Below are 23854 nucleotides of genomic sequence, written 5' to 3'. Positions count from 1 at the left end.
TCCACAATGACAGTGACTGTCTCTTTTTGTCCCTGCCGTGTCCCCAGCAGTTGGTACACAGCAAGCACTCAATAAATGTCCACTGGGCCAGCACATCAATTAGGGTCCTTCCATTTCCAGTGGAGGAACCCACCTAAGGGTTCCCCACCCTTGTCACATTCCTGCCACCCCCAGGGACCATCTGTACTGTGATCACTTCCTTTTTTTAAAGAAACTCACTGTCACATCTTACATTTATCTAAAACAGGACCTGGGCGCCTCACATCCAAGAAAGGACAGAGGACAAGCCCCAACCACCTCGGACGTGACTTACAAATTAATATATAAAGCGACCCAAATGCCTATCAACGAATGATGGATAGACACAATGTGGTCCCTCCACACGTGGGAGCACCACTCAGCCCTGAAAACGGGCGAAGCCCTGACCCTCGCTACAACGTGGATGGACCCTGAGAACACGACGCCCAGTGAGAGAAGCCAGACACAGAAGGACACACAGGGTGTGATTCCACTGATGGGAAACGTCCAGAACAGGCAAATCCCCAGGGACAGAGTGGATTCGTGGTTGTCAGGGGCTGGGGAGGGGGTGGGGAGTGACTGCTGACGGGGACGGGGTTTTCTGGGGCTGATGGAACGTTCTGGAATTAGCAGTGATGGCTGTACAACTCTGAATGTCCTGAAAAACACTGAATTGTACACTTTAAATAGGTGAATTGTGTGGTGTGTGAATGATATCTCAAAAAAGCTGGTAAGAATAAAGATATACATAGATACAGCAGAAATGCTGGCCCTCTCACCAAGGGCCTTGCTGGGGCCAGAGCTGGGGTCCTGCCCACCCCACGGGGCATTGTAAGGCCCTGCCAGCCATGCCCCGAGGCTCTCCAGAGTCAGAAGGATCTGAACACAAACTGACCTGGTCATCACCTGCCCGCTCCCTGACAAGTGTTACCAGAAGCCTCCCGCCAAGCCAGCTGCCCTCCCCCCACCGCCCAGGCTGGGCTCCCAGGCCTGCCCTCACTCTGGTCCTCGTGTGTCTTGCCCGCCATGGGGCTTGGCTTGGGCTTCGCCTCCCAGTACCTGTCCCAGTCCACACTGGTCCAGTGATGGGCTCTGACTTGCCCTGAGTTTCTGCTTGAAACCTGTCTGGCAGGAGACAGACGCCACAGCCCAGTTCTCCACTCCTCAGGCACCATGACCTCCACCCAGCCATCTCGTGCCGCATGGAGACCCCTCTGAAGCATGGCCAGGGTGCACTCTAGCCTCCCAGCACATACAGGGGCTGGGCCATCTTGCCCTGACCAGGACACCGTCCCTGTGGGCAGCTCTGACCACCACGAAGTTCTGAAGTCAGCCGACGCCGACCCAGACATCAGGTCCTGCCGCCCCTCCCCCGGCTCTGGCTTTTCTTCCCAAGCTGCTCACACGGTCCCTGTCCAGGCTGAGGTCTGACTTGCTTCTCCCTGCTCTGGACCCTCTGCTGCCATAACCTCTTTCTGGTGCCTGGGTAAGAACCTCACTCCTCCCCTGCTCAGATACCATCCATGGCTCCCTGGGGCTCCCCAGCTGGGCACTGTAGGCCCAGAAGGACCCGGCCCCAAGAGCACAAACCAAAGAACACTGCCTTCTCCCAACACATTTCCCACCTCTGGTCCTTTGCACAGACCAGTCTCTCCACCAGGAACACCCTTCTGCCTGCCTGGGTAAGCCCTTAAGTATATTTCTCAGAAAAGGTCCATGACCGAATGGACAGGAAACCTTCCCCACACCTCAGAGAAGACCCTCCATGGGCTCCTCCAGACCCAGACCCCTCTGATCCTGCACAGGACTAGGGCGATCAGCAGGGTCAGTTTCTTTTCTTTTTTTTTTTTTTTTTTTTTGCAGTACGCGGGCCTCTCACCGCTGCGGCCTCTCCCGTTGCGGAGCACAGGCTCCGGACGCGCAGGCTCAGCGGCCACGGCTCACGGGCCCAGCCGCTCCGGGGCATGTGGGATCTTCCCGGACCGGGGCACGAACCCGCGTCCCCTGCATCGGCAGGCGGACTCTCAACCACTGCGCCACCAGGGAAGCCCAGGGAGTGTTTCTTAAATGAACAGAGGAGGAAATTCCCTTGTGGGACAGTGGTTAGGACTCGGCCCTTTCACTGCTGGGCCCCAGGTTTGATCCCTGGTCGAGGAACTAAGATCCTGCAAGCTGTACGTTGTGGCCAAAACCAACCAACCAACCAAACAAAAACCCAAAACAGATGACAGGCTTCCTGGGTAGAGACAGGATGGAGGGAATAGGGTCCCAGACTTGGAAAAAGGTGACGTGATACTCTTTAAGAAAATCAACCCATTTTCCTGCATCAAAACCCGAAGCCCTTGAAGATGGGCCCTCCCCATGGGGCTGGGACAGAGCTGTGAGTGGTCCTTACAGGGCCCGATCCCTACAGCACCCACCCTCCCCTAGCTGCACCCCACCCAGGAGGGGCCTGGGTGGGCTCGTGTCTCCATTCACCAGATGAGAAAAGTGAGGCCCAGAGAAGGCGGGTGGTATGACCGAGGCCCATGGGGGGTGAGAAACCCCCTCTCCATGCCCCACTCCAAAGTCAGCAGTCACAGAAGGGGTTCCTGGGGTGGATGCAAGGGCAGATGGCCCCAGGAGCCCAGACCACAACAAAGGCCACCTTCTGTGTAGCCCAGCCAGCCAACCAGGCTGAAAAGCCGATGTCAGGATACCTGGGAGCCCCACAGCCCACAGCCCCCGGATACAGGAATGTGCAAAGACCCCCTCCCCAGCCTTCCCTGGCGCCTAAGAGGATGGCCAGTAGCAAATGCCAACGTCACCCCTTTCTGGCTGTGTGGCCTCAGGCATGTCGTGTCACCTCTCTGTGCCTCAGTTTCCCCACCTCACAGGGCTGCTATAAGGACCAGTACGTCCACGTGGACAAAGCACTCAGAACAGGGCCTGGTATACAGCAAGCGCTCAATGACTGTTAAGTAAATAAATCACACCTGCACGTCTCAGACCACCTTCCCGCATTCCTGCCACCACCTCTAGTATCAGCTGCCTGTCCCTTCCCTTCAAATCCACTCACTGTTTAAATCCAACCCCTTTGTTTTCAAAGGCAACAAAGTCACATCGTTACCCAGACTGAGAAAACCAGAAGCCACTACCACACACATCAGAGTAAAAACATAAAAAAAAAAAAAAAAAAAATAGATACACGATGAAAAGAAAAACTTGTTATTAAGTTCAATTATCACTGGGTACTGCTGCCTTTCAACTGGTTCTGCTTCTCATTAAAGGGAGATTCTCAAGTGTGAAAGCAGCGTTAAGAACCCACTTAGCACCCAATGGAGACGTTCTCCTTGAAACTGTCCAGGCCTCAGGGCGGTCAGGGCTCTGGGAAGGTCCCGACCCAACTCTGCTCTCCTGCTCTGCTCTCCTGCTCCATCCCGGGGTCTGAGCCTTCCCCTCACCCAGGAGAGGGGTTTGGACATCTGAGGTGGTTGCTCCCAGCTAAAATATCTTTATTTTACCAGCCGGGGCCTGAGGGTCCCAGAGGAGAAGCACCTCACCCTCACGTGGGCCACACATTAAATCCTCCCCATAGCACATGCACCCAGCTCCGGATCCCCCACCCAGGCCCCACCCTTGTCCCACCTTCAGAGCACCACCCAGCGCCCACACGGCCTGCCTCGTAAGAATCTTTTCATTCTTAAGTTAATGAAAATTCGTTTAATCCTTAAATTAACGAAAAATTGTCAAAGTCGTAAACGTCTCTTTAAAAGAAACTTTCCAGCACCACCATAAGCCGCCACCATCTCCTGTGATGGCAAAATCCATGGAAACGGAAGGAGGTGGACGATTGCGTCCTAGGAGGCTGCTGCCTCCGCGCCTGGAGCCTGCTCTGCCCTCGTGAAGAAGGACGGAGAGCCTGGGCAGGTGTTCACGTAGGGCGGCACCAGATGGAGCCTCTCCCCACCCATCGTCACCCCAGAGTGCTGGGGACTGGAGATCTCGCACGGCTATTTAGGCGGTTAACGCCAAGCCCTGTCCCACGCCTGCACCCAGAAAAGCCAGCGACCTGCCTAACGGTGGACCCACAGCACCGCATCTGACCCATGACCAAGAAGGCCTGGGGGCAGGGCAGCAAGCACCCGGGGGCCCTCCGTGTTCTGTGTGACCATGGGCCAGCGGCTGCCCCTCTCTGGGCCTCCATAACCTCATCGAGAATGAAAGGGGGGCTCGAAAGGAAACAATGGGGTCCATCCGCAATATCTCACTCCTCTGCTCTGAGTGGGCGTTTCCTCCCTCTTCACCCCTCCTCCCCCAGGCAGCCCCCTCCCCGGGGCCACACCCTGCCTAGGGCCCACAGGCTCCCCTTGGGCCCCAAGAGCAGATAAACAAGTGAGGGGAACGCAGCAGACTGGTCTGGGCCCCGGCTCCCCTGAGCCCCTGGCTGGGCTCCCGGGGCCGGGCTGGGCCTTTGTCTGGGTTTTCAAAAGCAGAGGACATAGGGTGTCGCCTTCCTGGGAGGGGGGCAGGCAGGAGGCAGCGGCTCCCACCGAGCTGAGGGTGTGGCGGGTCACGGGTGAATCCCTGGAGGAAAGTTGCAGGCTCAGAAAACACACCCAGTGGGAAGGGCAGAGGAGCCGGGGCCGGGTGGGCTGGCTGGACCTCCATGTCCGGCCCCAGGCAGGGTGGGGACCCGGCCCACAGTGGGGCAGCTGCTGGCCCTGGGACAGGGTAGGTGGGCTGCGGGACACCAGACACCCCCTTCCCAGCCCCCTGCCCACGTAAACGCACCCCACAACCTCCCTGCATCCACCTGTGGGAGTGGGGGTGTGGGGGGATGCCCTGACGCCAGGAAGAGAGGACCTGCGTGGGAAGCGACCAGGCACACTCACTGGGCACCTCCTGGTGCAGGACCGGCTGCCCGGCAGCTCCTCACCCAAGCCCCCAGACCCAGGCTGCCCACCGCATTCGCACGGGGGCCAGCGGGCTCTTGGCTACATCATTTGGGGCCCCACCTCGGGGGACACTTTCCCCAGGAAGACATGAGACCCAAGCTCCCCTGCTGGAAAGCACCTGGTCCTCTGGTCTCACACACATCCCAGACCCGGAAGCCTGGAGAAAAGCCCCCTACAAGCCGGGACTTCGGGCGGGTGGATCCCCGCCTTAGCAGGGGCTCCGGACAGCACTTGAGGCCCTTGGGGAGGGCAGCCAGGCGAGGGAGGACCGGCCGGTGCGCATCCAGGGTGCAGGGCACGGCGAGCTCAGGCTGGGGGTGGGGGAGTGAGCTCACGGCCGGCCGGGGCAGTGGGGAGGGTCGCCCCATCGCCCCAAGTGGACGAGGGCCTGCCCCGGGGGCGCGGGCCGAGCGCGGGCGGAGACACAGCGCATCCCCTCCCCACCCGCGCGCGCGCGTCCCGGGCCGCCCCCAGCCGCTGCCGCCCGAGTCCTCAGGAACCCGTGGGCCGCCGGGGCCGAATCGTGGGGAGGCCTGGGTCGGGCACGACCCAGCCCGAGTCCCTCCCGGGCTGAGCGGGGATCCCGGAAGCCCCGTGTCACCTCCCTGCCCGCGCGGTGGCGGCGGGAGTGGGGGCCTCAGCCTCCCCGGCGCCCCCGGCCCGAGCGCGTTACTCACTCCATCTCCCCGCCGAGGTCCGTGGGTCCGCGAGGCCGGGCGGCGGGGGCGCGCGGGGCGTACCGGCGGGCCGGCGGGCTAAGGCCTGGCGGCCTGGGCAGAACGGCGCGGGGGCGGCTGCACCGGCGCGGGCATCGCCCCGCGCGCGGCTGTTTATTGTCCGCGCGGCGGCGGGCGCGGGGGGTGGGCTGGGCGCGCGCGCCGCCGCCGCCGCGTTTCGCTCGCGCCCCCTCCCGCCGGCTCCCGCCTCCCGCCGCCGCCCGCCTGCGCCTCCTGCCGGCCGCCGCCGCCGCCGCCGCCGCGCCCCGGTCGCCAGGCGTCTGCCCGCCCGGCCCGCCGGAACCTCCGGCCGCTCCGACCCATTCATTCCATGTCGGCGCGGGGCTGATTCTCCGGCCGAGCCAGTCCGGAGTCGGCCTGGGACGCAGCCTGGCCGCCATCCATCCCACCCCTGCCCGGCTCCTGGTCCGGAGGGTGAGCGAATGGGGACAAATAGCCCGGGGGAAGTCCAGGAGGCCGCTCCGAGGACCACGGCCCTACTGCGGGCGGAAGGACCCGCAGACTGCCTGCGGGAGTAACTGGGGAAGAGCATCAGGGTAGCGGGCACTGCAAGCGCAAAAGGCCGGCGGTGGGACCGAGCCAGGCCCGTTTGAGGAGAAATAATCATAATAGAGCAATTGCTGGTCTTCTGAGCAGTGGCTGGGCTCTGGGGACGGCCTTACAGTTGGATGAGGGTTAAGGAATTGAATCTGCTCCCACGGGGCAAACAGGCCTGCGTGCTCAGAGTGAGAGGGGTCCGTAGAGGGGGCAGGGAGAACTTAGACTTTGTCTTGAGGGCACTGGGGAGCCACAGCAGAGTTTAGAGCAGGAGAGGGGTCACCCCGGTTTATGTTTGTGAAGGCCGCTCGAGCTGCCAGGTGGGGAGTGGATGAAAAGGGGCTAAGGGGGCGGGGGGGGCTTGGGGGCCAGAAAAGGCAGAACTGGGGCCCCCAGGGACATGGCAGAGGCTGGACCAGCGTGAGAACCAGGTGGATTCTGCATGGATCTTGAAGGGGGAGGCTGCAGGATTGCTACGGGATGGGATGAGGGATGACAGGCATCAGGGTTCCCCTCTCCAGCCTGAGCTCCTAGAAGGACATGCGGACATGAACGGGGCCTGGGAGATGACAAAGGGGCCTTGGTCGGGCAGCTGGATGCCCAGGTTGGAGTTTGGGGTCAGGCCCAGCCTGGGCTAGACGGGGGGCTCCCCAGGGTGGGGAGCAGGTTCAGGCAGCAGAAAGAGCCGACTCGCTCCCCTGCCGTCCCCTCGATTCCCTGTAGTCCATCTTGGATCCTTCATCTGTGCAGACCCCACAGAGCAGGAGGGAGGCAGGAGCTGTCCCCACCAATGTGTTCTTAGAAGGACACTAGCCACCGGGCCCCGAACACACTTATTCCATGGGGTGGGGGAGGGGGGTGCAGAGAGGGAGGTTCTTCCAAAGCCCTTAGGGTTTCTGTAAAACTGTTCTGCTCAGCTGGTGCTCAGTAAATGGGTGTGTAAAGGGAAAGAGGCTTGGATGAGCTCTGGAGAAAAATGGGGCACGATGCACCCCAGACGGGGGAGGGCGTGGCTGCCTTTCCTCTCACAGGCCTTTGCACCCTCCTTTTACAATGAACATGTACCCATTTAGCAGGAAAATGATGAGATAAATTAGCAAACAGAACAAAGAAAAAGACTCAGAAACATCAGGGGGCCTGGGTTCCAGTTCCAGCTCAGCTCTGTAGGTGCTGTGTGACGCTGGGTCTGTTTCTTAACCTCTCTGAGCCTCACTTCCCTACCTCCTAGGGCTGCTGGAAGGGTTGACGGAGCAAACATACACGAAGGACTTGAAACAGGGCCCAGCATACACTCGCTCAGGGGTTGGCAAACTTTTTCTGTAAAGGGCCAGATGGTAAACATTTTCAACATCGCGGGCCGGCCGCTCTCTGTGGCAAGGACTCAGCTCTGCCATTGCGGTGCAAAAGTGGCCGGAGGCAGTAAATGGCCACATCGTGTGGCCATGTGCCAATAAAACTTTAGTTATAGGGACTTCCCTGGTTGGCGCAGTGGTTAAGAATCCGCCTGCCAATGTAGGAGACACCGGTTCAATCCCTGGTGTAGGAAGATCCCACATGCCGCGGACCAACTAAGCCCGTGCGCCAGAACTACTGAGCCTGCGCTCTAGAACCCGCGAGCCGCAACTACTGAGCCCGCGTGCTGCAACCACTGAAGCCCGCGTGCCTAGAGCCCGTGCTCCGCAACAAGAGAAGCCACCGCAATGAGAAGCCCGCGCACCGCAACGAAGAGTAGCCCCTGCTCGCTGCAACTAGAGAAAAGCCCGCACGCAGCAACCAAGACCCAACGCAGTGAAAAGTAAATATAAAAGAAATAAATAAAATTTATTTAAAAAAAAACAAAAAAAACTTTATTTACAGCAGCTCCGGCTGCTCCCGGACATCCTCTGGGCGCTTGGACTCCAGGGGGGTCTGACACTGGGCTCTGTGTGGGCCCCAAGAGCCCACTCCTCCCCTGTCCCTGAGTCGCAAACCCCCTCACCTCTCCCAGCCCTGACTCTAGCTCAGGCCTTGTGTCCCCCACTCCAGCTCAACCGCAGCCTCCCCATCTCCCCACCTCCTCTCTCCTCTCCACTCTCACCAGAGGATCTGCCCCCACCTGCCCTGCTCAAGCACCTTCTATGGCTCCCCAGTGCCCTGCAGTCTGGCTCTCGAGGCCCAGGTGAACACTGAAAGCACCCTTCCTTCCCCTGCCCCTGCCGCACACCCCGCTGGGCTGTCCAGACACTTTCTCCGCACCCACCCTGGGCTCCTCCTGGATTCCCCTCCTCACTCTACCAGGGTTCCTGGGTTTCCTTCATGCCCTAAAATCCTACCCCCTCCCTATGCTTCTTGCTGACTCCGGTCACTCTTTCCCCACTTAATTCTGCTGCAGACGATGTCAATTCACCGTCTCTCCACCAGGGCAGGGGTCTGTGTCCTCCTGCTGCTGTGTCCCCTGCCCCCCCTTGCACTCATGCAGTGCCCGCACACAGCAGGCACTCAATAAACACTCATGGAATGAAGGGCTGCATACCTCTCTCCATCTCCTTTGACGTTCCCCGCAGGAAGAGTGGCGCTGGCGTCCAGTTTGCAGACGAGGGGCGCCCAGGGCACCCAGCCCCCCGCTGAGATCTTGCCACACCTTCAGAGATGTTCTGGGGTCACCTGTTTCCCAGAGGAGGAGACCGAGGCCCAGACGACAGTGGCCAAGCCGCATCCCCACACCCATCCTCCCCCTGTGGAAATCCTGGAGGCTGCAAGGGCAGACGAGGTGGACAGCAGTGGTGACACTCTGCCCACCACCTCAGTTCACCCGTCCGTGGAATGGGCTTGCTCAGGGCCCCCACATGCCAGCCACTCACACCTACTTGTCGCTTCCTCTGTTCTCTGCCAGGCCTTTGGATGCGGGTCCAGGAGAAAGTCTGTGAAGGGCAGTGGTGTCTGTCACCGCCCCACACTGGCCAGGGCTGGCATCCAGAGGAAACCTGGCTGGGATGCAGGATGCAGGATTGGGCTGTTTATTCTGTTTTTTTAGAGATTTATTTGCTTCCTTTGTTTTTTTTTTTTTTTTTTTTGGTTTGTTTTTTTTAATTTTTGGCTGCGTTGGGTCTTCGTTGCTGCACCTGAGCTTTCTCCAGTTGTGGCGAGTGGGGGTACTCTTTGTTGCGGTGCGTGGGTTTCCCATTGCAGTGGCTTCTCTTGTGGCAGAGCACGGGCTCTAGGCACACAGGCTCAGTAGTTGTGGCTCGCGGGCCCTAGAGCACAGGCTCAGTAGTTGTGGCGCACGGGCTTAGTTGCTCCGCGACATATGGGATCTTCCTGCACCAGAGATCAAACCCGTGTTCCCTGCATTGGCAGGCGGATTCTTTTTTTTTTTTTTTAACATCTTTATTGGAGTATAATTGCTTTACAATGTTGTGTTAGTTCCTGCTGTATAACAAAGTGAATCAGCTATACGTATGGCAGGCGGATTCTTAACGACTATGCCACCAGGGAAGTCCTGGACTGTTTACTTTTAAGGCAGTGCCGTCCACTCAAGAAATAAGAAGGTGGGACTTCCCTGGCGGTCCAGTGGTTGAGACTCTGTGCTTCCATTGCAGGGGGCACGGGTTTGATACCTGGTGGAGGAACTAAGATCACACATGCTGTGCAGCGCAGCCAAAAAATAATAAAAAATAAAAAGGAAGAAAGAAAGAAAGAAGAAGTGATTTCCTTGGAATGTGAGTTAACAAGGTTAAAAAGTAAAGTGTGGGGTGTAAGGGAAAGCGTCACCAGCTGACACCTGCCGGGCCTATGCCCCATTCCAAGGACCAACCCTATTCACAGATGAGGACACTGAGACACACAGGGGCCAAGTGGGGTGGGGTCCCTGGGCTCCAACACTGAGCCCGGGGGGTTTCCTGGGAAGATTTTGAGCTTTTCTCAAATTCTCAGGGGCTCCTGACCAAGCCCCATAACCTCTCCTGACTTCTTGAACCTCTGCTGCTGCTTTGGGCTAGGGAAGAGGCTGTGCACTTTCTGAGCGCCGACTGCATGCCCCACTCAGGGCTGGGTGATGAGCACCGACTGCATGCATACCCCACTCAGATGCTCAGGAACTGACTGTGAGCTAATCTCCTTAATATGTAAAGAGCTCTAACAAATCAATAACAAAAGTAAGAGTTCAGTAAAGGGAGCTATTATTATCATCATCATCAGAAGCAACATTATTATTGTTGAGTTGCTCTGACTTGGAAAGCCACCCAAATCCTCTATGGAAAGATCCTTCAAGGATGACAGTCCCAGAGTTCTGGGTTCAAGACCGTCTGCTGTGCAGCCCCAGACCAGCCAAGCTCCACTCTCTGGGCTTCAGTTTGGGAAGTGGAAACACTGAGCTCCACACAGTCTGTTCCTCGGAACTTGGTTACTTGGATCCTTGAAGGACAGTTGCTGGTTTCACAACTGCTTGCCAGACAAGAAGGAAAATACAACGGGCTGTGGGAAGAATCGGCCCTCGGCAGAGGCAGCAGGAGCTGGCCTGAGGCTGCAACCCTGGCCCCATTTCCCCCTCGCTGTGCAGCCTTAGTCAAGGTACTTAAACCTTCTGTGCCTCTGTTTCCCCATGGGGACAGAAACAGTACCGACAGCCTTGGTTTGCTCTAGGACTGCATGAGTTCCACACATCTGCAGCTTCGGGTAATACCAACCCCCAGGGGCATGTGGCTGGGGGAAGTGACTGAGGCCTTGGGGCACAGACGAGACAGGACAGCCCCAGGGAGCCAGAGTGGACAGGAGCCACCAAAGTCTCCCGAAGAATCATCTGCTACCGCCTGCATTGACTTCCGAGGGAAATGCGGGGTCCAGCTCTGGCCGAGACCCCGGAAACGACTTTCGCATGGACGTTTCCCGCTTTCCTCCATGTTCAGGGCCTGATGGTTTCCTGCAGCTGCAGTAATACATCACTGCAAACTTAGTGGCTTAGAATGACCTTCTCTTACCTGATCAGTGGGCCTATCCGGGCTGAGATCTAGGAGTCTGCATGCCAGCACGGCCGGTTCCTTCCAAACCAGCTGGTTCTACCCCCACCCTGCAGCTTTCAAGGCTGTGCCTCAGTTTCCTTGTCTGTGAAATGGGTGTGATAACAACATAGCAAACTAATTAACACAGGGGGCTGAGGTTGGCTAAATACGGCCCCACAGCCTCCGCATCCTGGTCCTGGGACCTGTGGGTATGTCACCTGATGGGGCAGAAGGGACCTTGCAGGTGGGATTGAGTTAAGAGAGATGGGGACGACTCTGGATTCCCGGGGGCCCAGCGTCATCACAGCGTCCTTATAAGAGGGAGGCGGGAGGGTCAGACGCAGAGAGAGACGGGAGATGCTGCACCGCCGGCTGTGAGGATGCAGGAGGGGCCGCGAGCCAGGGATGCGGCGCCTCTGGAAGCTGGAAAAGGCGGAACCGATGCTGCCCTGGAGCCTCCGGAAGGACCAGCCCTGCCCACGCCTGGATTTAGCCCCATGAGACGCATGTTGGAGTCCTGTCCTGCCTCTATCTCTCTGTCTCCCTCTGTCTCTGTGTCTATCTCTGTGTCTATCTCTCTGTCTCTGCCTCTCTTCCATGTCTCTGCCACTGGGTCTCTCCCACCTCCAGCTCCACCTCACCTTCTCCGTCCATCCCACGCCCTCGCACCTTTGTCGCAATGCTGAGTGATGGGCTGGGAGGACCACCCTCCCCCGCCCCGGCACTGATGGAGCCCACCCTGGTCCTCCAGGCTGGGCACTGCATTCTGGCGAGGTACCCTCTGTGCCTCCGAGGCGTGTGTGGGGTGAGCCTACTGTGAGCAGCGGCCACTGAGCCTCCGTTCCCCTTCCTGTGACACTGGCCCCCTCTCTGCACAGGGCTACCCCTAGCCCCAGTCGCTCTCCTCCATGCTGTGCGGGGTCCCCTGCCTCCCAGATGTCCCTCTGCGTCTCCACTTTAGTGACTGATGGCGGACGGGCACGGGGTTCTCAGCAAAGCCTCCGCAAGGCAGCACAGGGCCTCTGACCTGTGTGGCCCCTGTGTGTGGCCCCTCACCAAGGCCCTGCTGCCCCTTCCCTGCTCTGAAGCCTGCATGGCTCCCCGGTACCCACAGGAGAAGCCCCCGCCTTCCAGGCCCTGAACTGACCTGACAAGCTCGCTGTTCTCTGGCCACCAGAGCCTGTGCTTCAGTCGTGAAGCCAGATCACCTCATCTGTACCCACAACCCCGAGAAACGCCAGCACCGCGAGGGTGGGTGCCTTTGTCACATTGGGCTCCATCTCCAGCACTTACCGGAGGCTGGTAATGCCGTAGGCACTCAATACCTCAATACATGCAACCAAGGCAGCAGCAGTCACAAGGCTTTCTGGAGGCTGGGGTTGCAGATGGGGAAACTGAGGTTTGAGGCAGTGACGGGCAGGGCTGGACCCGGACCCCCTTCAGCTGGAGAGCTGGTCCCCAGCCCTGAGGGGCAGCGAGGGCTGTTGTGCTGCCAGCTGCGTACCTGGGAGATGCTGGGTAAGCCGGGGCATGGCACGCATTAGGGACCTCTGGGGTCACATGTCTTGGCAGAGCCGGGAGCCCCCAGAGCCCCCGTGCCCACTCCACTGCCCTGGCTCCTGGCTTCCCGTGCCATTACGATTATCATCGACGACCCCGATGCAGGAGAATCATCAGGCTTTCCGAGCACGGGCTCAGAACTGGGCTGGTGGGGCCTCTGACCACAGGCCACAGCCCAGTTCCCCATTTCCGGGCCGTTGGGCGATGGGTGGACCATGGCCCGCAGAGCTCTCCAGGGAGAGGCTGACCTGCAGCAGCCATGAGGCCCGGGGAGGGGAGCTGGGCCTGCCTGCTGCTGACTCTGACCGCCTTCCAGATGCTGCCCATGAGGCCCCCAGGTGAGGACCCCCGAGTAGCCCAACCAAGCCCATCAGAGCCCCGTACAGGGGCCCCACCCAGGAAGCTCCAGGTAGCACCACGTGGTCAGTTACTCAGCCCCCTGCATGGCTGTTCCTCTCGGGTCTCAGCTGGGAGGCGGGCATGAGGCCCAGCTGGGGTCTCGGCCAGGCCCGGACCCAGCTTTTAGTGCACCCGGCCCCTCTCCCGGCAAACTCCACGGCCTTCTCTGGGCATCTCTGTGTCTGTCTATCCTGCCCAGCCTGACCCCTACCCCACACTGCCCCGTCCCTGACTCGCTGCCCACCCTGCCTGCAGGCTCCTGGGCGTCCCGAATCATCGGGGGCCACAAGGTGACCCCCCACTCCCGGCCCTACATGGCGTCCGTGAGTTTCCAGGGCCAGCACCACTGCGGGGGCTTCCTGCTGCGGACCCGATGGGTTGTGTCGGCCGCCCACTGCTTCAGAGACAGGTGAGCCAGGATGAGGGGGTGCCCTGGTGTGGGTGGGGTGAGGGCTCGTGCAGACAGGCCTCTCAGCTGGGGGGTTTATCAGGGATGGAGGGGCGGCAGGAGAAGTAGGGAACGAGCAGCCGCCGTGACCATAAGCCGATGTTATAACCGTTACGCTTGTCCTGAGCATATTGTTATAACGATTACTAACCTTCATATTGAAATTATTGGAGGCGATACTATAATCGAGGTGGGAATTAGAATAAATATAATGAGTATTATATTCATTCTAAGTATATTTTTATAAGTATTAAAATTAATATTGCAGGGGCTTCCCTGGTGGCGCAGTGGTTAAGAATCCGCCTGCCAATGCAGGGGACACGGGTTCAAGCCCTGGTCCGGGAAGATCCCACAGGCCGCGGAGCAACTAAGCCCGGGCGCCACAACTACGGAGCCTGCGCTCTAGAACCCACGAGCCACAACTACTGAGCCCGCGTGCCTAGAGCCCGTGCTCCGCAACAAGAGAAGCCACCGCAATGAGAAGCCCGCGGGCACCCCAACGAAGTGTAGCCCCCGCTCGCTGAAACTAGAGAAAGCCTGAGCGCAGCAACGAAGACCCAATGCAGCCGAAAATTAATTAATTAATTAATTAATTTTTTTTTTAAAAAGTACTGCAGTGGGAATTCCCTGGTGGTCCAGTCGTTAGGACTTCATGGTCTCTCTGCAGGGGGAGCGAGTTCAATCCCTGGTCGGGGAACTAGGATTCCGCAGGTCACGCGGCGTGGCCAAAAAAAAATTCAATTCAATTCATATTGCTGCGATCGGAGTTAATACCATAATTGAGGTGGAACAGTAATAAACGTGACGCTTATTATCACGGGCTGGCATGAGGGTGACATGGATTTGCTTGGCCCGTGCCGGGTGGCCCTCACCCCAGCCTCGCTCACAACCACCCTCCCCACCCCGCAGAGACCCCCAAACGGGCCTGGTGGTGCTAGGGGCCCACGACCTGCGCACCGCAGAGGCCACGCAGCAGGTGTTCAGTATCTCGGCTGTCTTCACGCACCCCGACTACCATCTGGCCACCCACACCAGTGACATCTGTCTGCTGCGGGTGAGTCGCTGCGTGGGGGACGAGGGCCAGACGCGGGTCCCAGGCCCCCCCACACCAACGATGGCCTGATTTGTTTAAAATCAGCTGTTGGGATCCTGTGAGCACCCGTGCTCAGAGCAGGGAAGGAGAGGCTCGTTAGAAAGACCCTTTGGGCAGCTGAGGGGTTGCGACTCGAGGCCTGGAGGCTGGGGAAGGCCAGAGTCCTGGTCTGAGGCAGTTGAGGCCTGACGGGCGGTGGCGCGTGGTGGCCTTCCGACAGCCTAATGACGGCTGCCACTGACTTCTCTCCATGAGGCCAAGAAGAAACCCAGAAAGGTGAACAGGCAGGAGCAGTGGTGGGTGGCTGCGGTGGGGGGGGGGGGGGGGCTAACCTCAGTGCTCCCCCTGCAGCTGAACAGCTCTGCCATCCTGGGTCCTGCAGTGGGGCTGCTGGGGCTGCCACGGAGGCCACCCAGGGCCGGGGCACGGTGCCAGGTGGCCGGCTGGGGCTCCGTGTCCGACTTCGAGGAGCTGCCACCTGTGTTGATGGAGGCCGAGGTCCGCGTGCTGGGCCTGGACATCTGCAACAGCTCCTGGAAGGGGCGGCTGAGCCCTGCCATGCTCTGCACCCGCAGTGGGGACCGCCGGCGACGTGGCTTCTGCTCGGTGAGACACTCAGTCTCTGTCCTGCCTGCTTACTGCGTGGGGAAACTGAGGCTCACAGAGAGGGTCAGAGCTGGGCAGAGCCTTGGGAACTAAGTCCCAGCTCACCTTTGACCAGATGGGCCTCACCTAAGGCCCTGGAAGGGCACGGAGTTGCCCAGGGTCACAGGGATGCCATGTATGGCTGTGCGGGTTGCGCACTGCACAAACAGCTACAGATTTGTGTCTTTAAAAGCAGTGTCAAGAAAAAAAAAAAAAAAAAGCAAGGTCCAGATCTCAAGGAAGAAACTCCTGCTCCTAAGCCCTTGTATGGATTAATGGCAAATTTGGCCCCAGTGCCAAGGAAGAAACTCAGTCCAGGTGTGGGGTGGGGGTGGGGGGCGGTGTCTTTTGTTCCAGCCACGAGAGTGCAGTGGTTCAGATTCTGGAGCCCAACTGCCTGGGTCCAGGTCCAGACTGAGCCACTCCCCAGATGTGTGGTCTTAGAAAAGTCACCTCACTTCTCGGGACCTCACTTTCTCCATCTGTAAAACTGTCACACAAATAGGACCTACTTCTTAGAGTCAGAGCTGATTCCAGGTGACAATTAGGGTGATAGGTGTGGGGAGGTGAGGGGAGAGGAGGAAGCAGGAGTTTTACGGTGAGTGTTCCGGGAGGTCTCTCTGAGGAAAGTACTTTTGAGAGTTGGAGGGGCCTTGAGAAGATCTGAGGGGAGGCATGCCAGGCAGAGAGACCAGTCACAGAGCTGCTGTGTACAGCTGCGCAAGTTGTGCACTGCACAAGGTGCTGCCGACTTGTGTATTTATACAAGCAGTGTCCAGCAGGGGGCAGTAACGGGTCTCAAGAATATGCAAAAGCCTAGAGGTTGGAGCTTGCTTTGCTGCAGGAAGAGCAAGGTAGGCTGGCATGGCTGGAACCAAGCAAGTCGGGGGAGAGGAGGGCAGACAGGTGGGTGGGGGCTGGATCCTCTAGCCCTTAAAGGCTGAGGTGAGGAGCTTAGGCTTTGCTGTAAAAGCTCTAGGGAGCCATGGAAGGATTTTGAGGCAGGGAGGGTCCTTCTCAGATTCACCCGTATGAGCTCCTTTAAGGAAAGTGAGGCCCAGAGAGGGACCCGTGGCCTCACCTTTGCCTCCACCTCCAGGCAGACTCTGGGGGGCCCCTGGTTTGCAGAAATCAGGCCCATGGCGTCGTCTCCTTCTCCGGCCTCTGGTGCGGCGACCCCAAGACCCCCGACGTGTACACACTGGTGTCCGCCTTCGTGACCTGGATCTGGGACGTGGTTCAGCGGGGCCCGCACGGCCCCCAGCCCAGCCCCCCACCCAGGACCACTGGGGGCCCAGCAGGAGTTGCCTGAACCACAGCAGCGCACAAGACGAGGTTAGCTCCGGCCTGGAAAATTCCGTGGCTGGGGCAGAGGGTCCATGGGCCCCCAAACCCCAGGAAGCCTGGTGTGTGTGGGATGGCAGGTGGGATAGGGGGGAATCAGTTCCAAACAAAAAGGGCAAAATAACACAATAAAGTGTTAACTGGCTCACCAGACACGATGGTCTGCCTCCAGGGTCCACGCACGTCTTTGAGCTTCTCCTTGGCCTCAGCGTGGCCGAGGGTCCGGTTCCACCACTCCCTCCCGGAAGGACCTTGAGCCATAGGACCTGGGCCCCTCTCCACCCTCCCACACCCTCCCCGCGCTGACCCCTCTGGAGTTTCCCACCCTGCCTCACAGCCCGAGCTTGGGACGGCCTCCCCGCCTTGGTCCCTACCTGGACCGCCACTCCTCTGCCCTCCAGCCAACCCCACACGGGGAAACCGAGGCCGGGAGAGGGTAGGGTCTCTGGTCCTCAGGGTGGGGTCTCAGGTTGGCCTGGCTCACCCTCTGAAAAGCGCTTTGAGTGAATGGTGCCCGGCTGGCGGCAAGGCTGGGCGAGTCCCAGCTGGTACTTTTACTAATCGTGTTAGTGTCACTATGGTACCTCCAACCCTTCCAGGCCAGGCCTCCGTTTCTGGACCCTAAACCAGGTGGCCTCTTGGGGCTGCCCTAAGCCATGTTGGCCCTCCTCTTCCCCTCCCCTGCCCCATAAAGGCCAAGACTCTCCCACCCACCCTCACCCCACCTGCCCCAGTTCTACCTCGGCTGCCGCCCACCGCCTGAAGGTGGGCACTGAGGCCCCGAGTCGGGCAGTGGCCGCCCCAAGGACGTACACCTGTGTTTCTGCACTGGATGCTTCCAGAACACACTATGCACCAGCATCACAGCACCCCAGGACCCAGGCTGGTAACCCCCTACCAAAGTGGGCGGCGCAGAGGCTCAGAGAGGTGGCGGGCAAACCGAGGCCTGGACATCCAAAGTGGCTTTTTCAGTGTTTATTTCTTTGGCAGGCGAGGCAGGACCCCAGGGCGGGGGAGGTTGCCTTGTCGGGGGCTCGGGTGAACCCACTGCTCAAGGGCACTTTTCCAGGTGTCACAGGTAAGGCACTTCCTGGAGGCTGGGAAGGACACGGACGAGCCCCACTGCCCTGTGCTCCTCGCTCCAAACTCGGGGAGCTGGGCTCCTGCCCCACTGGGCCCCCACCCTGGTCTGAACCTCCAGTCTACACACAGGCACAGGGAGGTGACAAAGAGCAACAGCCCAGGAAGATGGAGGGAACCCGGCTGGCAGGCAGGGGGGGCTCAGCTGGGAACAGGGCTTAGAGGCGTGGCCAGGGCAGGATGCGGGGGACAGAGGGTCCCGGGTCTGGACCTCACTTGTGCACGGGGCAGCAGGCACTGGGGTGCCCCTCAGACACACGGCTCCAGGATGCCAGGTGTGCAGTGGGTCTTGGTGTCTATTCTCCGTCCTGGGCCAGTGGGTGAGCAGGGACCCCACCGGGTCCCACCCTAAGTGGGCCGGGTACCACCAGACATGGTGCCCTGTTCTGGGCAGATACAGCCTCTCCATGCCCAAGTCCTGTGTCCAGAGGCCCAGATGGCACCCTGTCCCTGGGGACAAGCTGGGCTTTTCTCAGGGGCCTTCACAGAACACACTGGGAGCTGGAGGGAGAGGGAAGGTAAGCCCCTTGGTTACCCTGGGGCTGGTGGGGGACAGTGGTTGCTTCCTTGGCCTGTCTGGGGTCTGGGCATGTTCTGAGGCTCATCTCTACACACCCAGGCCGTGGACCCCCTCTCACCCCATGGTCCCTGTTCTATCAATAGAGGCCAGGGTGCCTCTTCATTAGTTGCTGGCAGGAAGTCCCCAGCCCTCTCGGTGGCAGCGACAATGAATAGAGTTATCCCCGAGGAAGGAGAAGCGTGGGGTCCTCCTGGGCAGTAGGGTACCTAGGTCTGGGGTGGCACCCCACCCACCAGCCCTGCTCCCAGGCCTCCTTCCCCCAGTCCTTCCAAGGTATCGTCGGGGGGCAACAGGGCTCCCAAAATGGTCCCGGTCCAGGCTCTGAGGAGTGTCCGTGGGACATAAATTAGACTCTGCTGTGGCAATAAATAAAACGGGGCTGCCTTGAACGCCAGGCCCAGGCCGGTCCCTCAGGCTCACACAAAGTTCTCCTCGTCCTCCTCCGACTCAGCATCTAGCGGCTCGGGGGTGCCTGCAGAGTGGGAGGGACCAAAAGAGAAATGCGGGCGCGGAGAGGGGCTGGGGGCTAGACCCCGCCGCTGCTCCCCGCCCCTCGCCGCACCTGCACAACTGCCCGGGTGGCGCACGCCGATGGAGCGGCCCAGGAAGCAGGTGGCCTGGCGGAGGTGGCACGAGGACATGTAGGTGACGTTGTTGTTGCCACAGAGCTCCTGGCCGGGGCTGGAGGGCGCGGGGCAGGGCGCCGCGCGGCACACCACGCAGTGCGCGCTGCCGGTCTGGTCCACCACGCATGACTGCGGCCGCAGGCACACAACGTGCGCGCACGATTCTGCCGGTGGGGCGTCGGGGAGGGTCAGGGGCGCTCCTCCTAACCTGGGCCACAGGCCCCGCCCCCGCCGCGAACCCGCCCTCAGGGTCCCACCCTCAGACGCGGCCCCCTTGTTGCACCAGAAGCCACACCCCTTCCACGAACCGCGCCCACACTCCAGATCCACCCTCAATCCCTCCCCCCTTTGATTGCACCAGTAAGCTTCTCTGACACACACTCGTATCTCTCACCCCATATGAGCCCCAGAACCCCCTTTCCAAACCTGCACCCAACTCTTTCTCATTCATGACCCCACAAAAGACCTAATCCAGTGACACTCTCGCGGGACAATAGACTCCCTCCGCTAGGCCCCGCCCACGAGCTCCCATCTAAGCCCCGCCTAGCACAAGGCCTGGGAGCAGGGCTGGTGGGTGGGGTGCCACCCCGCCTAGCCCGCCCAAATCCGTAAGACATAATAGGACACCCTGGATTTCAGACCCCGCCCCCACGCGTTGCGGCAGCGGCCTTACAGGATGCTCAGGCCCGGTGGCCCCGCCCCTCCCCCAGGCCCCGCCCCTACGTACTGCGGCAGCGGCCCCGGTACATGACGCGCAGGTCTGGGTGGCCGCGGCAGCGCGCGGCGCGCAATTCGCACTCGTCGCGGTAGGTGGCGCCGTCCGAGCCGCAGACCTGAAGGCGCGCTGGGAGCCCCGAGCAGTCGGGCGCGCACTCGCAGCGCGGACGGCCCCCCAGCATGCGGCAGGCCTTGCCTGGGCCGCACGCCACGCCCTCGCACGAATCTGTGGACAGAGGACACACACGTGTGGGCTGGGGCGCGTGGCCGAGGCCGGAGGTCCTCAGAGCCCCCCGCGCCCTCGCCCCCTCCCTGTTCCGAGGGATAGAGGCCGGGCCGGAGTCGGGGCCCACAGGGGAGGAGACTGATTTGGGGGTGTGGGGGCGGGACCGTTAGGGACGAGATTCAGCCACGGCCCGGGTGGACACGGACTCGACGCTGCTCCTGGGGCGGGCTTCTGTCGGGGGGCGGGGCTCAGTGTGGGCGGGAGGGGGGGGTCTCTGCCCGGAATCTGGGGGTCCGGGAGGAACGGGCTTCCGCCCCCGGTCCAGCTCTCGCTCCGCAGCTGGGCCACCCGCTCGGGCTGACGTCTGTTCCCTGATTTACGCGCGTTTCTGGGAAGGCCGGCGGGGGATCGGCTGCGTCAGCCCGCGGGGGGAGCGGGGGGCTCCACCCCGTCCAGGCGCGGGTATGGGGAGGACGGGCAGCGTCTGTTCCCCGTGCCTGCCAGGACCTCCCCGGAGGAGGTGTCAGGGAGGGCGGGGCGTCGGCCTGGTCTGAGCCTCATTTCCTGAGGAGGGGGCCTCCCACAGCCCGAGCCCTCCGAACCAGGGGTTACCGCCCCCCGCAGCCCCATTTCTCAGGTAGGGAGACAAGTCTCTCTCTGAGATCCCCGCCCCCACTCGGGCCCGGCTAACGGCTGCTTCTGGCCTCCCAGGCCCAGTGCAGCCTCCCATCTACCCCCACAAGGTGGTGCCGTTTTGTCGTCATTTTACAAAAGGGGGAAACGGTCACAGCTGTGAGTTGGAGACAGCCAGGGCACTTCGCCGTGAGAACTCCAGGCCGGACCCGATGGACCCCCCAGCTCTGTGGCTTGTGGGTCTGGAGGGCCGTCTCTGAGCTCGAGTTGATGTTTCAGCTTCAGTTTCCCTGTGTGTAAAGTGGGGCTGATGGGGAAACCCACCTTACAGGGTGAGCAGAAAATGATGGATGCTCCTAAGAGACTAGCTGGCGTGCCCCACGTCCCTGTGCCAGGGCATGTGGGCTGCACCTGGGCGCCTCCCATGCTGCCCGCCCACACGCACATCTGGAAACGCTCTCCCGGGTGGCTTCACGCAAGCAAGAACAGAAGTGGCAGGGCTGAGTTCCTGTCCCCAAGGCCAGACAAGGTTGGGGGGTGGGGGGGAGGGGGTCCTGGACCGTCTCATGCCCAGGCCAGGCACTTTTTGAAGTCTGTCCTCCTCCCAGAAGCCAGAGGGGCTTCTGGAGGGAGCCAGGGCACATGGCAGTTGAGTCTGGGACCACCCAGCCAGGCTGATCTGGGATTAATCACACCCCAGCGGCCAGTCAGGCTCCTCAGTTTGGCCTGCAGGTCTGCAGCCCTCAGCTCCAGCCTCCTCCCTGTGCCCCTGTCCTGACTCCACCCACCAGGGTCTGATCCCAGGCCATGGTCTCTGCTGATGCTCTTCCCCCATGCTTTCTCCAGCTGGCGAACTCCTAATCATCCGCCAGCACCCTGGCTCTAGAGCCCACCTCCTTCAAGTCATGCCCCCCTGCGCCCTCTGGGTCCTTGCAGGTTCAGCCTTGCACAGGGGGCTGGGAAAGTCCCCAACCCCTTCTCCAGGGCAGAGACGATGTCTTGACTTAGTCATTTACTCATCCTGCCTTCAGAGAGCCCCTAGTCTGATGGGGGAGGCAGCATTTCGCAGAGCATGGTGCAGAGGCACACGCTTGTTTAACATGCAGCTGTTTAACCACAGCTAAGCCCAACCCCAGACCCTGGACTCTGCGGGGTCAAGGGCAGATAAGTGTCTGGGAACACTGAGTGTGGGGTCATGAACCCTAATGGCCAGTCGGGGAAAATCCACCTTCCTAGGAGCTAGGTGTGAGCACATCCACCAGGTGCAGGGCAAGTGGGAAAGGCCACCTGGCAGAGGGCTGCTCGTGAGCAAGGGCCTAGAGGCTGGAATCCAAACTGGGGACTCCTTGGAGCTTCCTGAGCCCTCACCTGCAGGTGGCTAAGCTGGGAGCCTGAAGGCCCGCAACCCCTCTCTGAGCCTGGGATCCCCGTGCCGGCAGCCTCAAGCTTCTGCCTGCCCCCAAGACGGGGGGCTCACTCTCGGCTGTCCCGCCTCTGACCCTGTGACCCTGGCCTGCGGCCGACACCCAGGGTCTCACCTTTGCAGGGGAGGCAGTGGACGAGGCCCAGGAAGCCCAGGAGGCTGATCTTGTTCCCCGGGTGCGTGAAGTTGGACCAGGCGGTGTCGATGTTACCAGACGCACAGCACTCAGCCTGGCTCACGTCCGTCCTCAGCACCAGGCTGCAGGTGGCCTCTCGGCCCTGCTGGAGCCAGCAGACACCACCTGCGGACGAGCGGACCAGTCCCCACGTGGCCAGAGGCGCCCTCCGGTGCCCCTCCCCACACCCAGGCCTTGGCCTTCCAGCCAGCTGCCGGCCCATGGCGATGCATACAGTTGGTGCTCAGTAATTATGGAGGGGATAATCTGCCCCTGACCTGGGAAGGAGGGGCAGAGAACCGCACAGGTGTCCCCACCCTGGCTGCAGATTCTTTGGGGACCCTTCCTCTCTGGGCTCCAGCCCCAACACTGCTCCAGCACCCACCCCACCCCCTCCTGGGAACCTCTCCCCCGCCCGGGTCCAGGCCCCCAGCCCGGGCCTGGCATCCTGCCCGAGCAGGCAAACGCCCGGAGCTGGACGTGTCAGGGTCAGCGGGCCCTGGAGCCGCCTCTCCCGCCTCTGCCCTCTGTCTAGACAGCGCCCGAGGGCACGCGGAGCCCCCTCGCCCAGCAGCCCCCCCTCGCCTGGCCCGCCTCTTACTCACTCCAACTCGGGAACATTCCCCTCGCATGAGCTCACCGTCTCCCCGGGGATGCGGCCTTCGGGGAGGGGGCTTGGCTCTCCCCTCACTGCGGGGCTGGGGTGGGGCTGCAGGGTGGGGTGGGGGGCAGATGGCCCTCGGTTTCTGCACCGTTAAGTGGGGGCGGGGGTGGCCACGGCCCCCATTCCATGGAGCTCCCAGGCTCTGTGCTGAGCGCCTCCCAGGGACCAGCTCTGGGCAGCCCAGCACATTGGCACCCCGTATAAAAGGGGAAACTGAGGCCAGGAGTGGGGATGTGACTTCCCCGGCACCTCCGCAAGTGGCAGGTGTGAGATTCCAATGACCTGTCTGCCTGAACCAGACCCAGGGAAAATCTGAGACCCCAGCTGGAGGTCCTGAGTCCAGCCACCCAGCCCTGCCTTTCTGGAGCATTGGGACCCGGATGGTCGAGGTTCAAATCCCCGCTTTGCCACTTACAAGCTGTGTGACCCTGTGCCTCAGTTTCCCCACCTGGAAACCGGGCAGAAGAGTGCCCACACTACTGGGCTGTTGCGTGGATTCCAGGACGGAAGAGGCAGACACTAGGCGCCCAATAATTGTCAGCAGCTCTTGTGACTAGATTCTTGATAAATAAATTGTGAAGGAGTCACATCTGCTCTCCTGACCTCCTGGTGACCCTCCTTTGGGCCTTTTGGGGCTGGGGGAGGGGAGCCTCAAGCCCTCCCAGATTCAACCTGCAGCGGCCACGGGTCACCACGGGTCACCGCTCTCTGCCACCGCCGCCGCGCCCCCCGACCTCGCCCCCAGGCCCGCATTCCGGGCAGGCCCACGTGGGTGGCCCGCCCTGCCTGCCCCTTCCGGCCGCCCCACTCACCGGGCGCGGGGTCCCCAGAGCCCACGGAGCCAACGAAGCCCACGGCCCACGCCAGGGCCCCCCAGGGCAGCGGCCACAGTGGCCCCGGCGCCCCGGGACGCATGGCGGACGCAGACACGGCGGCGGCCCCCGCGTCGGACGCGCGGGCGGGCTGCAGGGAGGGC

The 23854-nt window shown here is 61.0% G+C and overlaps 2 protein-coding genes across 3 annotated transcripts; one reads left to right on the top strand and one right to left on the bottom strand.

The window, feature by feature from the left end:
• Positions 1-13024: 13024 nt before the first annotated feature.
• Positions 13025-16662, top strand: PRSS57 (serine protease 57; the record flags this gene model as incomplete). Its single annotated transcript, XM_082836227.1, has 5 exons — positions 13025-13103; positions 13420-13573; positions 14522-14666; positions 15057-15311; positions 16450-16662. The coding sequence occupies 5 exons, from the start codon at positions 13025-13027 to the stop codon at positions 16660-16662; spliced, it is 846 nt and encodes a 281-aa protein (XP_082692353.1).
• Positions 16663-17654: 992 nt separating this feature from the next.
• On the bottom strand, positions 17655-23854 carry FSTL3 (follistatin like 3). 2 transcript variants are annotated; one of them, XM_082835450.1, is made up of 5 exons: positions 23691-23854; positions 22155-22340; positions 19768-19983; positions 18977-19204; positions 17655-18886 (listed from the first exon to the last, which is right to left on the bottom strand). In XM_082835450.1, exons 1-5 carry the CDS (start codon positions 23791-23793, stop codon positions 18831-18833), a joined length of 789 nt encoding a protein of 262 aa, XP_082691576.1. In that variant the 5' UTR covers positions 23794-23854; the 3' UTR covers positions 17655-18830. The 2 variants fall into 2 exon arrangements, with proteins under 2 accessions (XP_082691576.1, XP_082691575.1); XM_082835449.1 differs by having other exon boundaries at positions 17655-19204.

This window comes from Leucopleurus acutus (assembly GCF_964270905.1).
Source record: "Leucopleurus acutus genome assembly, chromosome: 3".
Classification (NCBI taxonomy): Eukaryota; Metazoa; Chordata; class Mammalia; order Artiodactyla; family Delphinidae; genus Leucopleurus; species Leucopleurus acutus.
Note: the sequence above shows the minus strand (reverse complement) of the source record. Positions and strands in the feature narration are given on the sequence as shown.

Excerpts from the sequence above, each read along its gene's own strand:
- FSTL3 (XM_082835449.1), bottom strand. The coding sequence starts at position 23,793 with ATGCGTCCCGGGGCGCCGGGGCCACTGTGGCCGCTGCCCTGGGGGGCC. Across the intron at positions 22,341-23,690 it reads CTCTGGGGACCCCGCGCCCG|GTGGTGTCTGCTGGCTCCAG; the intron begins GTGAGTGGGGCG and ends GCTCGTCCGCAG. Across the intron at positions 19,205-19,767 it reads GTACCGGGGCCGCTGCCGCA|AATCGTGCGCGCACGTTGTG; the intron begins GTACGTAGGGGC and ends CCCCACCGGCAG.